The sequence below is a fragment of the Heterodontus francisci genome, chromosome 5, assembly GCF_036365525.1.
Source record: "Heterodontus francisci isolate sHetFra1 chromosome 5, sHetFra1.hap1, whole genome shotgun sequence".
Taxonomy (NCBI): Eukaryota; Metazoa; Chordata; class Chondrichthyes; order Heterodontiformes; family Heterodontidae; genus Heterodontus; species Heterodontus francisci.
This window is the reverse complement of record NC_090375.1, coordinates 182,485,900-182,507,847: the sequence shown is the minus strand read 5'-3', so window position 1 is coordinate 182,507,847 and position 21,948 is coordinate 182,485,900. Positions and strand designations below refer to the sequence as shown.

General features: G+C 41.3%; 1 protein-coding gene across 1 annotated transcript; it reads left to right on the top strand.

Annotated features, from left to right (window-relative positions):
• Positions 1–3,835: 3,835 nt before the first annotated feature.
• ndufb9 (NADH:ubiquinone oxidoreductase subunit B9) lies at positions 3,836–20,435 on the top strand. The gene is made up of 4 exons (XM_068032439.1): positions 3,836–3,983; positions 10,651–10,843; positions 14,719–14,832; positions 20,168–20,435. The coding sequence occupies exons 1-4, from the start codon at positions 3,898–3,900 to the stop codon at positions 20,294–20,296; spliced, it is 522 nt and encodes a 173-aa protein (XP_067888540.1). The 5' UTR covers positions 3,836–3,897; the 3' UTR covers positions 20,297–20,435.
• Positions 20,436–21,948: the final 1,513 nt, after the last annotated feature.

Genomic DNA, 21,948 nt, shown 5'->3' with positions numbered 1-21,948 from the left:
TACATTAATGATTTAGATTTGAATATAGGAGGTATGATCAGTAAGTTTGCAGATGACACGAAAATTGGTGGTGTCATAAATAGTGAGGAGGAAAGCCTTAGATTACAGGACGATACAGATGGGCTGGTAAGATGGGCAGGGCAGTGGCAAATGTAATTTAATCCTGAGAAGTGTGAGGTGATGCATTTTGGGAGGACTAACAAGGCAAGGGAATATACAATGGCTGGTAGGACCCTAGGAAGTACAGAGGGTCAGAGGGACCTTGGTGTACTTGTCCATAGATCACTAAAGGCAGCAGCACAGGTAGATAAGGTGGTTAGGAAGGCATATGGGATACTTGCCTTTATTAGCCGAGGCATAGAATATAAGAGCAGGGAGGTTATGATGGAGCTATATAAAATGCTAGTTAGGCCACAGCTGGAGTACTGTGTACAGTTCTGGTCGCCACACTATAGAAGGGATGTGATTGCACTGGAGAGGGTGCAGAGGGGATTCACCAGGATGTTGCCTGGGCTGGAGCATTTCATCTATGAAGAGAGACTGGATAGGCGAGCATTGTTTTCCTTAGAGCAGAGAAGGCTGAGGGGGGACCTGATTGAAGTATACAAAATTATGAGGGGCATTGATAGGGTAGAGAGGAATAAACTATTTCCCTTAGCGGAGGTGTCAATAACCAGGGGGCATAGATTTAAGGTAAGGGGCAGGAGGTTTAGAGGGGATTTGAGGAAAAAAAATTTCACCCAGAGGGTGGTTGGAATCGGGAACACACTGCCTGAAGGGGCGGTAGAGGCAGGAACCCTCACAACATTTAAGAAGTATTTAGGTGAGCACTTGAAACACCATAGCATACAAGGCTACGGGCCAAGTGCTGGAAAATGGGATTAGAATAATGTTACGACCGACCACTCCTGTCAAAGCCCCCCATCAAAATATATGATTCTGATTGTGGTGGGAGAATCGCACTGATAATTCAATCCCATTGCTCCACACATCACCTAACATATCATTTAAAACTTTCCAAATTAAAGACCCAGCCAAATTGTACCATCTATTAACCCCCGAATGAGGTGTCTTTAAATCAACAAGTTAACTCTTTAATTAGAAGAACTAAATTCTTGAACACTATGAAGATATAAACAACATTTAAAATAGAAAAAATTAGAGTCCTTGCAAATTTACAGCCCAATGTTGCTTGAAGTCCTCACAGAATGTTGCTTTCCTTCTCCAGAAAACTTCAACAATTAATGGCTCGCAAACACTTTCAACAGAATCAATCTGACTTTAGAGTTTTTGAGGGATAAAAGATTGTCATAGTCTGACTTCCTTCCCTTCAGTTTGAATTACCAGAGATCTCTGTTTTGAATTGATGTTTTAGAGTTTTGAGAGATAATAATTAAAATGACTAAAATCCTATTCCTTCAGTTTAAATGGTTGAGAGCTCTTTTTCAGGTGCGCTAAGCACCACAGCTGTCTGTATCCGTGTGTCCTCTGTGTCTGTGTTAGAACAAATTGTCAACTAAAAGCCAGTTCAAAACTGAATTGTAACAAATGTATCGCATGAGACTCACTCCCAGTGGCTGTATCTATAGTAACAAGAATGTACCCTTTGAAATGCAGTCTCCAAATGGCTGTTTCTAAGGCAACGAAAATGCACCATCCTATAACTCCTGAGGCTTGCTGGATCTTAAAGCAATATTGATCCCTTGCAAGTGTTAAAGGCCAACTGCATATTCCTGAAAAAAAAACTACAGGACCATGACACCTCTGCCCCTAGCGGAATGAAGCGCCATTCCTGAAATGCGTTTCATTACAATGGATTAAAAAAAATACAAATTTAAAAAATGCTAACCTTTTTTTTCTTTCACACATTACAGATATACACATTTCTAAAAAAAATGTTTAGACTACAGCAACAAGTTCCATCAGAACATTTCGGCTTTAAATTTTAAAAAATGTTGTTCCAATTAACCCATTTCAATTTTACAAGCATCGTCTTCCAATTGTTTTGTTTGTTCCTTCCAAGGGTCCCTATTGTCCATCAGCTCAGCCAGGTGAGCTGCACAGCTAGGAGCACTGACCACTTCTGGGTTCACTATTCTCTGAGAAGTTTCTCGAGCACCCCTTAACCTATGTGGCATCACTTGACACTGGAAAACCCTGTCCAGTGTAACAGAAGCTTATTTTTTCTTACCCTGGCGTGTCAAAGGAATTTGACAGTATCCCTCCAACACATCTGTCTCTTTAAGACATATTGTCCATACAGTCCTTTAAATGAGAATTTGGGTAGGAGTCTGCCTTCTTTACCACAGTGACTTTTCTAGAGTCTATGCAAGTTTGAGCCGTCCCACCAGGTTTAGTCATCAAGACCATCTGCGAGTTCCAGCTGTCCTGACTAGGTTTATCTAAGCTGCCCTTCAGCATGCATTGTACCTCTGCTTCCACTTGGGCCTGTCTGTCTAGACCTAAGCAACAAGGATGTAATTTTAAAGGAATGGCTCCCCCTATACGCACATCATGTGTGGCTAAGGTTGCACATCCTGGCTTATCCCTACAAACGTTTTGAAATGGTGTAAAAACCCTGGTTAGGACTTCACGCTGTTTTGTCTCTATGTATAAAACCCTATTGTTTAATTTTCCTAGCCATTCTGCATTCGCTAATGGGATAGTTAGAGGTTCAATCTGAGAATTTCCAAGGCCTACTTCTGCCTCATCCTCACTATCCTTTTCCTTCTCCAAAGTCCCGATTACCTGACATATCTGTACTGGCTTATCCTCCTCCCTGCGGTAATATGGTTTGAGCAAATTAATGTGACACAACTGGCTCTTCTTCCGGCGATCGGGGTGTCAATCAAGTAATCTACCTTACCCACTCTTTTTATCATTCTATTTGGGCCACTGAACCGTGCTTTTACTGGTTCTCCCTGTGATGGCAACAACACCAGTACCTCATCCCCTGGTTTTATGGTAGGTTGTGGTTTTCCCACCATTTGACAGGTGTGGTATGCCCTACAAAATTGTCTCACATCCTTTGTAAGACCTGGCCATTAATAATATTTGCTTATGTGTGATTTGGTCTTCCGAATTCCCCTATGTCCTGAAAAAGGAATGTCGTGTGCTAACCTTAATAATCCTTGTCGATTTTTAGGTGGTACCACTATCTGTTCAACAATTGTCCAGTCTTCATCGGCAGGCCTCCTCAAAACCCCGTTTGCCATATAATAGCCTTCCAGAACTCCTTTCAACGAAAATGCACCATCCTATAACTCCTGAGGCTTGCTGGTTCTTAAAGCAATACTGATCCCTTGCAAGCCTTAAAGGCAACCCGCATATTCCCGGAAAAAAAACACCAGGACCATGACAATAGATAGGTGCTTGATGGCTGGCATGGACACGATGGGCCAAAGAGTCTGTTTCTGTGCTGTATAACTCTATACCTCTATAAAATCCAGCAGAGGCCATGCGCAGCCATGAGCTGATGATGGAAAAGTCCATGCCTGCCATGACTGATGCCAGGTTTCAAGCATGTGAGCGCATGGCTTCCTCCATCAAAAGGCTGGTGACCTTCATGGAAAGCCAGCTCCCACAGATGCGAACAGACCTGCACACCATCACATCATCAATGACCCTCAAGCCCCTGAATTAAACAGTGCCAGTATAACAATGGTGATAACTTTGGGGAGAGAATTCAAGAAGCTGTTTCCCTTTTGGCTGATTTTATATGCTACCACAGGTGGTGCTGTGTCCGTGGTGAGTTGGTCCTCCACGTTCCCGTGGTTCCTCCCAGAAGCAGTCTGTGGTCCTCCGCCTTCCCGTGATTCCTCCCAGAAGCAGTCTGTGGTCCTCCGCCTTCCCGTGATTCTCCGCACGGAAAGGTGACGGGAAAGGACGGATTGAATAATGGCTGCTTACTTGACCCACCAGCAGAAAGTGCTTCGGCTTTACAAAAGGGCCCTGCGGCACTTAGAGTCGTGGTGCATTTTCAGGTTAGGTCTTTTTCTCATTTGAGTCACTTACGGGGGGGGGGGGGGTTCAGAGTCAGAGAAGCTTGTGGCACTTGAGTGGAATTGACAGGCAGCAGTCGGCGTTTTCACTCGTCAATTTACAGAAGATTCTCAGTGTTGAAATGCAGTAACGAGATGTTTTGTTTTAGTATTTTATTTACTATTAAACTGAACTGTTGCAGTGCGCCAGAATGCATAAATGTTTGCATATCAAAAAATTGTGCGTTGTATGTTTGCAACTGTCAAATACTGCGGATGCTGGAAATCGGAAACACAAAAAGCTTCAAACACACGGGCAGCATCTGTGAGAGAGAGTGGGGTTCTGATGAACGGTCATCGACCTGAAACGTTAACTCCAGTTCTCTCTCCACAGTTGCTGCCTGACCGACTGTCTTTCCAGCTTTTGCTGTTTTAGTTCCAGCTGCCTACTTTATTACAACTACATTTTATTTTAAAGCGTTAACGTAAATCTGGAACCATAAAACATTTTCCCATCATCAGATGGCAATTTTCTGACTCGAAACGGAATTGCTTCTAACAATTAGACTTTGTAGCCTTAACAACTCTGATTCACCTTAGCAGAATATACACGATCCATTAACTCTCCCTTATAACATCTAATTTATTGTAAGGAATACCGTTTGAGATCTGGTATAATTCACAAAAGGACAAACTTTTAAACTATTGAGCTTTAAAAACTGATCTGATTTCAGTGTGAGAGTTAAGAACACTTTGTAAATGCACTATATCAGAAATAAAATCAACATGCTGGAATAAATACACTGGTTCAGAACTGATAAATTAGGTTAACATTTTGGGAAGGAGGAATATTTCACCAGGACTTAGTTTCCAAACTTTACAGAATCGTTACAGCACAGAAGGAGGCCATTTGGCCTGGCATGTCTGCACTGGCTCTCTGAAGGATCCATTTGCCTAGTGGCACTCCCCCTGTCTTCTCCCCGTAGCCCTGCACATTCTTACTTTTCAGATAATCCAGTTCCCTCTTGAATGCCTCGATTGAACCTGCCTCCACCACCACTGTCATTCCAGCTCCTAAGCTGAGTGAAAAAAATTTTCCTCATGTCTTTATCGCTTCTTTTGCCAATTACCCTAAATCTGTGCCCTCTTGATCTCGCACCATCCACCAATGGGAACAATTTTTCCCTATCTACTCTGTCCAGACCCCTCATGATTTTGAATACCTCTATCAAATCTCCTCTCAACCTTCTCTTCTCCAAGGAAAACAGTCCCAACTTCTCCAATCTATCCATGTAACTGAAGTTCCTCATCCCTGGGACCATTCTCGTGAATCTTTTCTGTACTCTCTCTATTGCCTTCACATCTTTCCTAAAGTGTGCCACCCAGAACTGGACACAATACTCCAGTTGAGGCCGAACCGGTGTTCTGTACAAGTTTAACATAACTTTCTTGTTTTTGTACTCTGTGCCCCTATTAATAATGCCATATAATATGAACTTTTGTATGAAAATCAAATTCTTGGCTTTGTTTCTTAGTCTGGTGTGACTTATGTCTCAATTTACATCAGGCTTTGTTCAGAAATTAGGAAAATATTTATTTTGTAAATGTTAAAAGATAAAACTTCCAGTATGTTATATACTTGGGCTAGGACTTGCACCAGTTGTTTTTATTTTGCAGTCACTGCAAAAGTTCACCCTTTGGGGGCAATCTTGCTTCTAGCAACAAAAATACCAAAAGTATAGCATAAAAAGGCCTGCCTACTCAGTCATGCTGTCAGAATTTGCCTTCGTGTTGAAAAATGACAAATAACAATTCATATTTCTTGTGCTGATTGGGCCTTGAGGGAGAGGAGCTATGATGTTAAAGTGAGTATAAGATAATTCACATATACAAGTATGTATAGAACAAGTGAATATTATTGATTTATTATGCAAATAAAATTCATTAGTTGGATTAATTAGTTGCATATAGAATTGGTAACACGGTTCTCTACAGTGTTGAAAATAAATAGTTTAATTTCCTTTTGGAAAGATGAAGCAGCATCTGACATTGTGCATATTTTCCTTGGTACATTGTTAAAGTTCTTGTTTTGCACCTGGTGTAGGTTTTTTTAATTGACTTAAGTAATTTAAGATTTCAGCATGTCTTCTGTTTTGTGTGCCAACTTCATCCGACCCGTATATTGATTTGCATCCTTTGTTTATCCTTTGAAAATGTCACACTCTCCTGATGACTAAGAGCTTACGTCCTGATGGTATGCTCTCTTGATCCTTAAGGTGCCTGCCTACAAACTTGTCTCTGTTGTGTCATTTCTTTTGATTCCTCTTCTATGAAATGTATTTTCTCTTACCATTCTAACTACCGCACTATTGCTCATTCACTAGGATTTTGTAAAGTTATCAAACCTTTTGTTAACTCTTAAATTAACATCTTGAAAGTTGTGGCCTAATCCATGAGCAAGGTATAGCTTTCAGAATGATAGTTCCACTGGTAGTTGCGTTGCTTATGTTACAATATTTTTTAAATTTGTTCTTGGGATGTGGGTCATTTTAGCTGGATTTATTGCTTTTCCCCACTTGCCCTGAGGTGGTGATGCTGGGCTGCTGCCTTGAACCATTGCAGTTCTTGTGGTGATAGTATTCGGTAGACAATTCCACAATTTTGACTCAGGATGGTGTGTGACTTAGAGATGAACTTGAAGGTTATTATGTTCTCACCATATTGCCCCTTTTGTTGTGAAAGGTGGTAGAGATTGCAGGGCTGGGAGGAATTGTTGAAATAATTGTTGATGAATTGCTGCAGTGCATCCTGTAGATAATACATAACTGCAGCCACATTGTGCTGGTGATGAAGGGACAAGATATTGAGTCCAGTGGCAGTGGTGCCAGTGACGTAGATTGTTCTGTCTTGCATGGTATTGTGCTTCTTTGACTGCTACTGTATCTTCATCTATCCAAGCAAGTGTTGACTAATCCATCACACTTGTGACTAAAGCTTTGTAAATGGTGGAAAGACTTTGTGGAGTACTTGTTGCAGAGCCACAACCTATGCCCTGTTCTCATCAGTTTATTGATTTGGCTGGTTCAATTAAGCTTCTAGTCAGCTGGGGCTAGATGACAGTTGAAGGTCAGATGGATAATTGTCATTTTCTTGGAGACGGTCATTGCTTGGCCTTTGTGTATCATGAATGTTACCTGCCATTTATCAACCCAAACCTGGATATAGATAGATGCCCAAGTTCTACTTTAGGCTGTTACATAATCAGAGCAGTTGTGAATGGAGCTGAACGGTATAGAATTGTCAACAAATAGCCCCGCTCCTGAACTTGGGGTGGAAGGAAGGTCAGTGATTTAACAGATGGTAAGTGTTGGGTTAAGAATGCTCCCTGAGGTCCTTCTGCGATGGTATCCCAGGGCTGCACTGATTGGCCTCCCACACCCAAATTCCTTTGTCTCAGATGTTATTCCAGACATTGGAGGATGGTCCCCTTGAACCTTATTGACTCCATTTTGCTAGGTCGTCTTGGTGCCATAGTAATTCAAGTGCTGCAGGAATTATTGTGGGCAGCTACTCACGTCTTTGTAATTCAGTTGTTGAATTCTTCAAATCATTTGTCAATACCATTGACATCCCAAAAGCCTTTGACAGAGTCTAGTACCATGTTGAAATAATTTCCCAAAATGTGGTCTATTTGATCTATATCCATGGCCATCTAGTTTACTCCAGATTGCTATATTATGCTATCAGTGGCTTATCCTTTGACTCTTTTCCCATTAACATGGCATCTCCATACCTCTGACTCTCTTGCATTATTCCTTACTATCAGTGATTCTTTCTACTCAACCAAACTCATCCATTTTGCTGATGGTTTCATATCACATTCAACTTCCTTCATGTCACATTGCAAGGGGAATGAAGTATAAATCTAGGGAAGTCTTGCTACACCTATATAGGGCATTGGTAAGACTGCAACTAGAGTACTGTGTACAGTTTTGGTCACCTTATTTAAGGAGGGACATACTTGCATTGGAAGCAGTTCAGAGACTAGGCTGATTCCTGGGATGAGGGGTTTGTCTTATGAGGAAAGGTTGAGCAGGTTGGGCCTACAACTCGTTGGAGTTTGAAGATTGAGAGGTGATCTTAGTAAAATGTATAAGATTCTTAAGGGGCTTGACAGGGTTGATGAGAGGATGTTTCCCCTCGGGGAATCTGGAACTTGGGGGCATGGTTTCAAATTAGGGGATCTCCCTTTTAAGACAGATGAGGAGGAATTTCTTCTCTCAAAGGGTCGTTAGTGTTTGGAATTCTCTTCAACAGTGGAGGCTGGGTCATTGAATGTATTCAAGGCTGAGTTAGACAGATTTTTTTGATTAACAAAGGAGTCAAGCGTTATGGAGGGCAGGCAGGAAAGTGGAGTTAAGGTCACAATCAGATCAGTTACGATCTTACTGAATGGTGGAGCAGGCTCCAGGGGCTGAATGGTGTAATCCTGCTCCTATTTCTTATGTTTACTGCCCCTATTCCTTGCACAGTATAATGGATGAATTACTGTATTTGATCCCCATGCCCCTTGAAGGGCAGTGAACAGTGTGTTTGAAGAATATAAAGAAAAACTTTCTTTACACCTCCTGCACCATAACAATAATCACCGACTATCTCTGATTGCTCCATCCCTAGTCTCCCATCAATCAACATTCTCCACTTTATTATATTCTCCCCCGCCCCCCCCCCCCCAATGGAGTTTCCACATCTGCTGTATTGTTGGACGTTGCCTTCAAGTTACTGTTTCCTCAGTTATTTTCCTCTCAACCATCAAAAGCCAATTCATAGAATCGTATAGTACAGAGGGAGGCCATTCAGTCCATCGAGTCCATGTGGCTCTTAGTTTTAACATTTTTGGATTAGGAGGAAAAAATGAGCTTGGGTTCTTGTTCCTGAACTATCCATGATGTCCACTGGGAAACATTTGTTTGCAAATGTCGAATAAGGGTAAGATTAAGCCTGGTTGCTTGATATTGAGCATTGATGCATAATGGCATCTACTGTGGGAGAAGCACCATTGAACGAAGAATTTATTTGAAGGTAGGTTTTTCTTTAAAGATTTTGAGGTCTTTTTTAATATATAATAGGGACTTCAATAAATTTGAAGAAACACCATTGCAATTGGTCATAGGTTTCTTTTTAACCTAGGGGTGTCCATCCTTTTTGCATGAGGGGCCACATTACAAATTTTGTCCTACATAGGAATCGGGAAGCAAATTTTGGAAGGATAAAGGCATGAGAAATTTATTTTAATATTAATCAAAACAACAAACAATGCGCATTTTAGTGAGCAAGCTTTAAATGAGAAGACTAATTTATTAACTTACATCGTTGAACACTGGTTTAATGAGATATCGGGCATGCTTGCACAAATAGTCAATGTCTGCTCGCACACTTGGTGTAGCGATGCAGAGTATTCCACATAGATGTCCATGTCAGGAGTGTTCGTGATTTCTTAGAGTCATAGTCGTTTACGGCACAGAAGGGGGCCATTTGGCCCATCGGGTCCATGCCTGTTCTCTGCGGAGCTATGCTGTTAGTCCCATTTCCCGGCTCGATCCCCATAGCCCTACAAATCTATTTATTTTAGGTGGCCATCCAACTTTCTCTAGAAGCCATTGATCGTCTCTGTCATTAGCACCTGCTGTGTAAAAAAAAAAAGTGCTTCCTCATATTCCCCCCTCCCCTCCCCTCAGTCCCCTGCCCTGCAGGCCTAGGCCACAAGCCTCAAGCTCACCTGCACTTTAATCAGCATGCTGTCGGTTCCCCAGTCTGACCGCGACTACCATCTCCGTCGTGACCTGCTCTGCTCGTTAACCTCCAGGGTCACGCCGCTGGACCACAGCCAATCACCACGCAAGCATGCGGTGCTCTCTGGGAGTTGATGTCCCAGATTATAGTTCTGTCCATAAGGACTGGGGAGCAGGGGACTGCATTTCCCAGCAGGCTCTCACTCAGAAAACAGCAGGGGCGGCTGATTGTAGTAGAAATCTTTGGCGGGCCGGAAGAAATTTTACATCCCTGAAAGCAAATGGCTGAGGGCAAAAACCGTGCAGCAAGGAGGAGGAATGCTGAGTGCAGTTTTCATCCGTGGGCCAGAAGGAAAACTTTGGCAGGCCATGTATTGGACAACCCTGGTTTAACCAGTAGCACTTTTCACTTATAATCTGTGAAGGAAATGCAACCTTGCACAAATTCTACCAACTTAAAGATAACTTTATAACTAGAATTCACTAATGCCAAGCATTTTTCAAAACTTAAGGCTTTTGACTTTAAGACTATTGCCAGTAACTAATGCCTGTTGCTTCTCCCCCTTGAACCCCTAGTGTTAAGCCTGCTAAAACCAAAAAACCTAAATACTGCTGAAGTGGCTGCTTTGACCTACCTAACCTATCCTTCCATATAAACCTACAATCCCCCTCATCCAAGCTGAACATCCAGCTGCCTCTTGAATGACTCCACAGGTTTTACCTCCATTACTCTACCGGTGTGTACTGTATTTGTTTGATCTCATTTGGTGCAGAGAGCATTTCATTTTGTATCTATCTGTTGGAATGAATTGTGAAAATACTGTTTGGGTTAAAATTAAATACTGCTGGTTTGTGATACTTACTTTTTTCCTAATTAGAGACAAATACCGTTTTTATGCCTGCATGCTGCGAGCAAGGTTTGATGAACATAAAGATGAAAAGGACATGGTAAAGGCTATGAAGCTGCTGAAAGCTGGTGAGGAGGAATTCTGGTCTATGCAGCATCCTCAGCCCTACATTTTCCCCGATTCACCAGGAGGCACATCCTATGAGAGATATGATTGCTACAAGGTGTGAGGTGAAATCTATACTATAAACTAATTTGTATCAATAATATGTAAAAATAAATTTTTACATCTGTATACATTTCCTGTGTTTCGACACTTAGAGAAGTTTGATGCTAATCTTTTACTCCTAATTTCTAATATTTGTGAAACAAGGGGAGGGACAGAGCGAGAGATAGATACATGTAGAGAGAAAGACAGGCAGTCTCTTGTTCTAATTTCATTTATTTTTAAATAAGTTGAATTTTGAAAGCAAACGAAGACACTGAGGAAAATGGACAGGAAGGAAGGGTAGGCAACAAACTGAGTGTGAAGAGACGCCTGGCCCCTCATCACCTGCCTTTGGGGGAAGGAAAAGCAGTTGAAGGATTAATGAGGTGAATAACTGGTGCAAGGTGGGGGAGGAAGAGGTAGGAGTAGTGATGGGAGTGAGAGGAGGTAGAAAGGGGAATAAGTAGTGGGAAGGTGAGGTAGTTTTGGATGTGTGAGGAATGTGAAGGGGTGGGGGTGTGGCAAATACATGAGTGAGTGGGAAAGAAAATGGGAAGGGGGCCTCTGAGGACCACATTTTAGCCACATCCCAAATGCAACAAGCAGCCATTCTGTGGCTCCCTTCTTAGTCTGTGGAGTTATGATAGTAGTAGAAAAGGGAGAGAGAGAAACAGCAACACCAAGTTAATATTGGCAAGTAAGAGAGTGACCATATTCTCCAACTTGGCATATGCAGTACCACTGTCAATTGAGTGGTAATATATTAAAATTATTGTATCTGTGTGCTTCTAGTCAAGTTTTTCTATTTATGAATTCCTATATTCACATTTGTTACAGGCACTGCTGATGTAAACTTATTACATGGTAAATTACATCCTCCCAATAGTGGTGACACTGTATCACCTCTGTTTATGTCTCCCAGCACCTCAGCCTCTACTGCAACAAACCCTACGTCTTTGATTCCCAATTTGTCGTAAGTTTTTCTGTTTAACTGGGAGCGCTTATCAGGAATTTTTGTGCTGTATGCCCACAGTTTTCTAACCCCTTATTTTAATGGATGCAGATCTGTGGACAGCATGTGCCTGTGTTACTGGCATACTTCAAGCAGGCAAAGCTCTCTGTCAGGCGCGTGATTTTGTAAAATAGCCTTGACATTATATTGTTTCTCTCTTTACCTCTATAAGGAAACTGCTGCTAAGTTGCTTTATCATCCCATTTTTCTCCCCTGTACCCTTCCACTTGGAATATAGTGATTCAAACTGGAGGTCTGGTCTTTCTCAAGCAGTGTTCATCCTATGTGAACGTAGACATGGAGGGTCAGTAAATTATTACCCACAAAAGGCCATTACAAACATAAAAATGATGAACAGGAAAAGACCTACTGGTCCCTGTAGCCCGTCCCAGACAGTTGTGATGCCTTATGCACCACATTCAATAAAGAATTCAAGAGATACTTCTGTTATGGACAGGTGGTTGGAGGTGTGGTGGTTTCTACTGTTCACCTCCCAGCTGACCGCAGTTGTTAAGAATGTTGAGTTATCTCCTGAGTGTTTTTCGGGTCAAATAAACAGACAAATGACACGTTTTCTTGTGGTTTAAAACAGAAGATTAACAATTCATTGAACACTATTCAATCCCCAAAATGTCCACAACATCATTCACACGCATTCACTCTCACATATACTCTCAAGAGACGATAGAAAGATGGTAAAGAGTTCAAGGTGTGATAGGTGTTCGTGGTTTTTGGTAAACCTGTTGAATCTTCGAAGTCAAACTGTGGTGATTGACATTTCAGACTGGAGTTGGTGGTCACTTTCAATTCTCTGCTGCACTAAGTTGAAGTGTAGAATTAGCACCAGGGCTGCTGCTTGTTTAGGCTGGATCCTTCCACAGCCCCTGGCTGGACTGCTTTTCTGTGACGTTGCTGTGATCTCCCTTCTCTCTCTCTCTCTCTAGAGGTCAAAATCCATCAAATTAGAGTTTCTGTTAGTTGACACATGGCCTTCTCTCCTGATGTGACCACCACTAGACCAGGATGTGGAATCTATGGCTACCTTATAATGTTTGAATTGGTACTATTCTGTTATGATGTGTCTACCTCACACCTTCTTTGTCTCAGAAGAAAACCATTCAATTCGGGAATGTCTCTTGATAGTCTCAGGATGGGTGTAGTCGACATCTCTTAGTCTGGAATGTATCCTTTTGTCCTCTCGAGACAGAGAGACAGTTTGAATAGAGGTCAGGTCATCTGACCTTTGGCGGTCATCTTGCAGCAAATTTTCCACTTTTTTAAATGGAAAAGTCAATTTCAAAGCGTCCACATTGAATAAAGTTCTTATCTTAAAAGTAGGAATATGATGTGTCTTTGCTGGGCATTTCCTTTTCTGTTAGTTAGAATGTGGATCTTGCTACCACAGGGAATAGTATGCAGATAGGTATAGATGAAGTAGTGTGGGAGGAGGCTTGTAAATACTACATATCTGGATCATCTTGCAGGAGTTGAGCATCTTCCACAGTCCTAACCCTTGCACATAGCATAATCTTCAAGTTTTTATCTTGTAGAAAAGCATTTTATCAAATGTTTTCTAAAAGTCCAGTTGTACTATGTCTAGTACGTTTCCTTTGTCCACTATCCTGGTATCGTCTTCAAAAAATGCAAATTGATCATGCATGACCTTTTTCAAAAGCTGTGTTAGATGTTCCTAATATGGTCTTCTCTGTCTAAGTGATATATTGCATCCCTAACGATGCTCATAAGCATCTTACATATTACCCATGTTCAGCTAATAGGCTCATAGTTACCTTGGTCTGCCTTTATCCCCTTTTCCAAGATTAGAATTACATTAGTCTCCTTCCAGTCTAAGAGAAGAGCCAATCTCCAGCTAACTATTAAAGATGGAAGCAAGAGGCTGGTATAGCTCTTGTCCCATCTTCTTAAGGACCCTTGGATGGATATTGTCCACGCCCTAGCTATTTTAAAGTTCCTTATTATTTCTAAACCGTATGCTCATATATTTTAATAACACTTTTTGTTGCTAATGGCACAGTTTAATTCTTAGTTGAGCATCATCTTCAAGAGTGAAGACTGATACACTGTACTCATTTAGTCTATCCACCATACCCTGACAGTCCTTTCTAACCTGTCTGCACATCCTCCAAGCCCTCAGAAGAGTTTTTGACAGCCTCTGACTCTTTTTGTAGCTCATAAAGCTTTTCCCATTGCTGCCACAGTTGTCAATGATCTTTCCATTAACCTTTTGGCTGATCTGATAGCAACCTTAGTGTTTTTTTAAACTGTTCTTGGTGAGAAACCCTGTTCTTACCCAGATCTTCAAATGCTTGCTTCCAGCAGGGATTGTTGGAGGGTGGTCAGTTTTTATTAATATCTTCACAGCCTGGTGAAACTGGTGTTAATTGTAGCAGTTCTACTGATGCACTGGCTGTGATTTCCTAACTCAGCACAGACCTGGAATTGTCCAATCTGCTTACATAGTGCTGACCAGACTGTTCTATCAAGGCTTGGTACACTTTTTTTCTGATAATGAGCAACTTGGAGACTTTAAGATGATAAATTTGGGGAGAAGTCTATGGTCTATCATCTAGAGAATTAGTGCCTTAAGTCTGTGAGGTAAACTCATACAGGTTATAAGCAAGACTCTGAATTAGACTAGTAAGCTTTGATTGAAGCATAGATGGTTTTGCATCTATTTGTATCCTGCTTTGATATGCCTAACAGGTGACTACAAATTTCTCAACTGCTTCCCCAAAGTTGTTGATGCCCTCTTGCTGATGTGCGAGAATCAAAAAGTTGATTTATTGCTGTGTTGAAGTTATTCTTTAAATCCTCACTTTTAAATTTATTTAAGGTATGTTTTCCTCTACTTCTGGTAGACACCTGAATGCTATCTGGATTACTGGCATCCCTCTGAGAAGGCAATGTACCCAGATTACTTTGCTAAGCGAGAGCAATGGAAGAAGTTACGTCTCTTGAGTTGGGAGAAAGAGGTGGGTACAAGGCCATTGAATTGTTCACTATGGTCCATTAATACGATAATAGTTCCAAGTATCTTGGTTATCTGATTTACATTTGCTTCAAAACAATTTCATTGAATAAGTTCTATCTGCATGGACCCTGCAGTATTGCATGGTTGACAAATCATCGATGCAATCAAATGTATTAATAGCATGGTATTGTAGTGGATGTACAAAACTCTACCAGCATTTGCTTGTAAAGATTGTGGCAAATAGTCATATAGCAAGTTAATTTACCAATATATTCCTATTTAAAAAATAAAGATTGTTACTTTGAAAAATACTTTCATTGGCTAGGATGTGGCATTCTCTGTCACAGATCAATGCAAAGAAGAGTTTCATAAATTCTTTTAAAAGGGAATTAGTTGACTGAAAAAGAGGAATATTAAAGAGTATGGAGAACGAACAGTTGTATTAGAAGAAGCAACTTTGGTGAAAAACAGCAGCATGGACTTTGTGCTGTATTGTTCCTTTATTCCTGGCTTATCACCTGTATAAAATCCTTTCAAAATATTTTGGTGAAGTGATGCCTTTAGATCCGTAGAAATGGCCTGATCAGAGAGCAGACGAATAGAAACCAACTTTTACTGTTGTCACAGTTGCATGGACTTGGCTACGGTAATCTGGTTGCTTTTTGGAGGACCTATATCCCCCATTCCACCTATATGTCTCCTCTTGCAGGTTAGTGGGGTGAGCTCCTTCCCCTGCACCATCACCTGCCTCTTCTCTTGGCCAACAACTAATACAGGGTGGTTTGATATAGGCATGTAAAATTGTAATGGAGCTGGGGGAATGGAGTAGATAGAAAGAGACTGTTTCTAGTAATTGTGGGATCCAGAATGACTAAATAAAGAGATTAAGGGCAGCGAACAGAAGCTTTTTTAAAAAAAAACCATGAGTTATGGAACTCTGAAATGCACAACTGGAGTTAGCAACGGAAGCAGGGACCATATCAACATTTAAGAATAGATTAGAGTGGTGTTTAAAGGAAAGGGTGATGAGGAATATGGGGACCTAACAGGCATATAAAATGAAGATGACTATCCATGTGAAGGTTGTCATGAACGTGCTATGCTGAATGATGATTTTTAATTCATCGGTTGGAAACCTAAATTCTACTTTTAAAAAGAAAGCAGCTAAGATGGCTACTGCAATTTGCATTGAAATACCTCACATTCCAAGGTATCGAGATGGAGATGCATGTCTGAATAGCCCTCATTCCGAACAATGGCTTGAGCAGATTGAATGAGCTACCTGGTATTGCCTTCATTAGCAAGACATTCACAGCCATCTTGAAACATTAACACGAGCGGAGACAAGAGTAAACACTGAAACAATGAGACCTAAGAGAGATGGGAATTCTTAGACTTGGCTCTCGTTAAAGTGAAAAAGAGAATACACTGGGACAATCATGTGACAGTCTCTCCATCTTTGTGAAAACATGGAGTTTCTTTTGGACACATCATACAAGCATCTGTGCTAACAGGTGCAGGACCCAAGTGGTCTGTCTCTCTCTCCACCCAACACTGTAAGTTTCAAACTCTGCCTGCGGGCTGCAAAACATCCAAGTCTATCCTTGCTGCAGACAGATACTCCAGAGAGAAAGCCATCTACATCACTGTCTCCAAGAAAACACTGAACCAGGTAGCCACCTCTACCAAGAAACTTCAGGACCGCGAGCTCATCCGGAAGACCACTAACTTACCAGACTCCACAGACAGTATATTTTACTTTTTTCTGGACACCAATCTATTTTTCTTCACTCTGCAACCTATTGGTTTGTGTGTGTGTGTGTGGGTGAGTGAGAGAGAGAAAGTTGGACGATAGTTTGTTATTTTTACTTGGATTGGTTTCTGATTTTAAGTATAATAAACTAACCTCTTTCTTGTTTAGACTCTTGAAAAATTGTCCAATTAGTTCTTTTATGATCATAGCACATAAAGGGTTAAACACTCACTGAATTGGTAAGCACATCCACTACTTAAAAGAAATAAACCCTGTTGCGGTCAAACAAGGAGAGAGATAAGAGGGGAGCCTTTCAATCCCTCCTCATCTGATCGTAACAAGGTTAAACACCAACATGGACTGTTTGGTCCCCTTACCTTAAGAAGGATATTATTGCCATAGAAGCAGTGCTACGAAGGTTCACCAGACTTGTTCTCGGGATGGCGGGACTATCCTATGAAGAGAGATTGGGGAAACTGGGCTCGTATTCTCTAGAGTTTCGAAGAATGAGAGGTGATCTCATTGAAAACTACAAAATACTTAAAGGGATAGACAGGGTAGATGCAGGTAAGATGTTTCCCCTGGTTGGGGAGTCTAGAACCAGTGGACACAATTTCAAAATAAGGAGGAAGCCACTTAGGACAGAGATGAGGAGAAATTTCTTTACTCAAAGGGTTGTGAATCTTTGGAATTCTGTACCTCAGAGGGCTGTGGAAGCTCAGTCATTGAGTATGTTTAAAGTAGAGATTGACAGATTTCTAAATACAAATGTCATAAGGGGATATGAGGATACTGTGAGAAAAAGGCATTGAAGTGGAAGATCAGCCATAATCGTACTGAATGGGGCAGGCTCGATGGGCTGAATGGCCTACTCCTGCTCCTATGTTCCTAACAGCCTTTACACCAGTGTTGTAATTTCTATATAAAAGACAGACAGACTTGCATTTCAATTTCACAACATCCCAAAGCACTTTACAGCCAACGCAGTGTTTTTTGAAGTACAGTCAGTGTTGTAATGTAGGGAAACAGGAGCCAAGTTGCCCACAAATTGATAATGACTAGATCTATTATGTCCACTTGGGGGGCAGACAAGGCCTTGATTTAACTTCTCATTTGAAAAGACGACACCTACTTGCTGCTCGGGTTCTAAAAGATGTAGTTGCAGAGATAGTGGATGCGCTGGCTATGATTATCCAAAATTCCCTATATTGTGGAACAGTCCCAGCAGATGGAAGTTAGCAAATGTAACACCACTATTCAAGAACGGAGAGAGAAAACGGGGAACTGCAGGCCAGTTAGCCTGACATCAGTCGTCAGGAAAGTGCTGGAACCTATTATTAAGGAAGTCTTAACAATACATTTAGAAAAGCATAGTATGATTTGAACAAGCCAACAGTGTTTTACAAAAGGGAAATCCTGTTTGACAAATTTATTAACATTTTTTAGGGATGTAACTAGTAAGGTAGATAAAGGGGAGCCAGTAGACGTTGTATACTTGGATTTCCAAAAGGCATTCGATAAGGTGCCACACAAAGGTTAATACACAAGACAAGGACTCTTGGAGTTGGTGGTAATATATGAAAACGGATAGAGGATTGGTTAATGGACAGGAAGTAGAGAGTACAGATAAATGGGGCATTTTCAAGTTGGCAGGGGTTAGTGCTGGGGCCTCAGTATTTACAATCTATATTAATCACTTAGACGAAGAGAGAGAGAGTAATGTATCTGTTTGATGATACAAAGCTAGGTGGGAATGCAAGCTGTGAGGAGGGTACAGAGTGGCTACAAAGAGATATAGACAGGTTAAGTGAGTGGGCAACAAGGTGGCAGATGGAGTATAATATGGGGAAGTGTGAGGTTATTCATTTTGGTCGTAAGAATAGAAAAACAGAATATTTTTTGAAAGGTTTGAAACTTGTAAATGTTGTTCAGAGAGACTTGGGTGTACTCACACAAGGAAGACAAAAAACATGCAGGTGCAACAAGCAATTAGGAAAGCAAATGGCATGTTGGCTTTTATTGCAAGGGCATTAGAGTACAAGAATATAAAGTCTTGCTACAATTGTACGGGGCTTTGGCAAGACCACACCAAGAATACTGTGTGCAATTTTGGTATCATATTTAAGGAAGGATCTACTTGCATTGGAGGCAGTACAGTGACGGTTCACTAGATTGGTCCCTGGGATGAGAGGCTGAGTAGATTGGGTCTGTATTCTCTGGAATTTAGAAGAATGAGAAGTGATCTCACTGAAACATTCAAGATTATGAAGAAGCTTGACAGGGTAGATAGAGAGACATTGTTACCCCTGGCTGGGGAATCTAGAACAAGGGGGCACAGTTTCAGGATAAGAGGCTGATCATTTAGGACTGAGATGAGGAGAAATTTCTTGACTCAAAGGGTTGTGAATCTTTGGAATTTTCTACCCCTGTCGGTTGTGGATGCAACATCATTGAATGTGTTTAAGGCTGAGACACAAATTTGTGGTCCCTCAGGGAATCAAATGGATATGAGGAGCAGACACGAAAGTGGAGTTGAAGCTGAAGATCAGCCATGATCATATTGAATGGCAGAGGAGGCTCGACGGGCCATATCGTCTACTCCTGCTCCTATTTCTTGTGTTCTTGTCAGCCTAGATCTTGTGCACTCTGACTCAATGATGAGAGTGCTAGCAACTGAACAACAGCTGACACTAATAGAGTAGCGTCCCCATTGATATCTTTCTCCTTTCTGTTTAGAGTGGTGGTGGGGGGTGTCGGGGAGGTTGGTGGGTGGATCCATCCTGCGGATTGCCACATCGGCTGTAAAGTGCTTTGAAATGTCTTCATCATCATCATCATCATAGAGTCATACAGCACTGAAACATAAATGCGATTCAAGATACAAATGACATAAGGGGATATAAGGATAGTGTGGGGAAAAGGTATTGAAGTGGATGATCAGCCGTGATCATATTGAATGGTGGGGTAGGCTCAGTGGGCTGAATGGCCTACTCCTGCTGCTCTTCCTATGTTCCTAAGATGCCTTCCTCTTGCCTTCCTTCATTGCCAGATTTATCAGAAACTTAGGTATAACGAAGTATGCATCCCACCACTTGATGGCAGTGTTTAACATTCCATTGCATGTTCTGATTGGAGATGTTTAACGATGATAGAAGCACTGAAAATTCAAGTCCTCAAAATGTTAGTGTTGCAATAATTCTCAACCCAAATCGCACTAAGCCAGGTGATTTGATCAAACAAATGGATCAGTTGTGTATTTAATTTTAAAAGTCTGTAGTAAAAATTGGTTTACACATTTTTTTTAAGCCGAAGTGCGGCTACAACCTGGCCTTAGACAACAAAGATGTTGAAAATCAAATCATGATTGAGAGTGGGTTTAAGCTTCTAAATTTAATCCAATATATGGACTTAGACCCAAACTATTTATGAACGGTACTGACTTCCAGGTCAAAAATCATTGCAGTTTTAACTGGCTTGCCTACAGTATTGTGGAATTACTTAATCTTGTTATTGTGCAGAAGGAAGCATTAAAGGAACTGAAGGGTGTCTATGTGGTAACATTTTATTTTCTTCCACTCTGTAGACGAAGCAACTGCAGGAGGAAGTGACTGAAAATCCTAAGAGTGAGGCTCTTCCCCCTGCTCGTAAGGAGGGTGACCTTCCTCCACTGTGGTGGAACATTGTCACAAGACCCCGTGAACGCCCAACATAGAGGCAGAACAAATAAAATGGATAGATAAAAGATGGTCCCAGTGTTGTCAACACCAGATTATTTATCGAGAGTTGATGTCTACACTGTTTCAAAATGTTTCTGTAAACTTAATGAGGTCTAATAAATATCTGAAATTAAATATTTGTCTTCATTTTACACCACCCCAAAGAAGCTCACTTAAAATGAAAGATCTTTCCATTTTACATTAGCTTAAGGATAGAAAGAAGGGAAACAGTAAACTATTGCTGCTGTACTTTTCTAAAATAAAATTTCTTATTTGTTCTGTCTACCTGCACCCCATCCCCAGCACTTACTTCCTGACTTATCATCCACCAGGGAATTCTTGAGTGCACTTCTCCCCATTGCCTGCCCCCCCCCCCCCCCCCCCCCCCGCAACCTCTCTCACACATTTGGCATTGCTTCTGAAAATCAGCTAATCCCCCATCTTCCACAGCAGCAGAACTGGTTCGGAGCATTTTCAAAAATTTGTTCCGGGGATGTGCGTGTTGCTGGCTAGGACAGCATTTATTGCCCATCCCTAATTGCCCTTGAGAAGGTGGCGGTGAGCTGCCTTCTTGAACCGCTGAAGTCCTTGGGGTGTAGGTACATCAACAGCGCTGTGAGGAAGGGAGTTCCAGGATTTTGATCCAGCGACAGTAAAAGAACGGCAATATAGTTCCAAGTCAGGATGGTGTGTAGCTTGGTCAGTAATGTAGAGTGCAACTAGCTGAGGCTCCAGCACTGATCCTTGCGGCACCCCCTATTCACTGCCTGCCAACTTGAAAATGCCCATTTATGCTCACTTCCTGTCTGTTAACCAATCCTCTATCCATGCTAATATATTACCCCCACCACCATGAGCCTTTAACTTGCCTATTAATCTTTTATGTGGCACCGTATTGAATGCTTTTTGGAAATCCAGGTATACTACATCTACTGGTTCCCCTTTATCTACCCTACTAGTTACATCCTCAAAAAACTAATAAAATTGTTAAACAGGATCGACCTTTAGTAAAACTATGCTGACTTGTTCTATACATACTGTGCTTTTCCAAGTGCAATATTAAGACTTCTTTAATAATAGTTTCCAGCAACTTCCCAACGATTGATGTTAGGCTAACTGGCATGTAGTTCCCTGTTTTCTCTCACACTGCTTTTCAAGAAAGGAGGTAAACATTTGCCAACTTCCAATCTGACAGGACCATTCCTGAATCTAAGGAATTCTGGAAAATGATAGCCAGCGTGTCCACTATCTCTGCAGCTATCTCTTAGAACCCTAGGATGCAAGCCATCTGGTCCCCAGATTTTAGTCCCTCAAGATTCTCCAATACTTTTTCTTAGCTGATATCAATATCCTTAATTTCCTCACTCTTTCTAGCCCCTAGGTTACTGTCTATTTCTGGTAGGGAACTTGTGTCTTCTACTGTGAAGACAGACACAAAATATTTGTTCAATGTCTCTGCCATTTCCTCATTCCCCACGTTGATTTCTACTGTCTCTGCCTCTAAGGGACTGACGTCTACCTTAGCTACACTCTTCATTTTTATGTACTTATAAAAGCTCTTACAATCTGTTTTTATATTACTGGCTAGTTTACTTTCATATTCTATTTTTTCCTACTTTATCAACTTTTTGGTGGCCCTTTGCTGGTT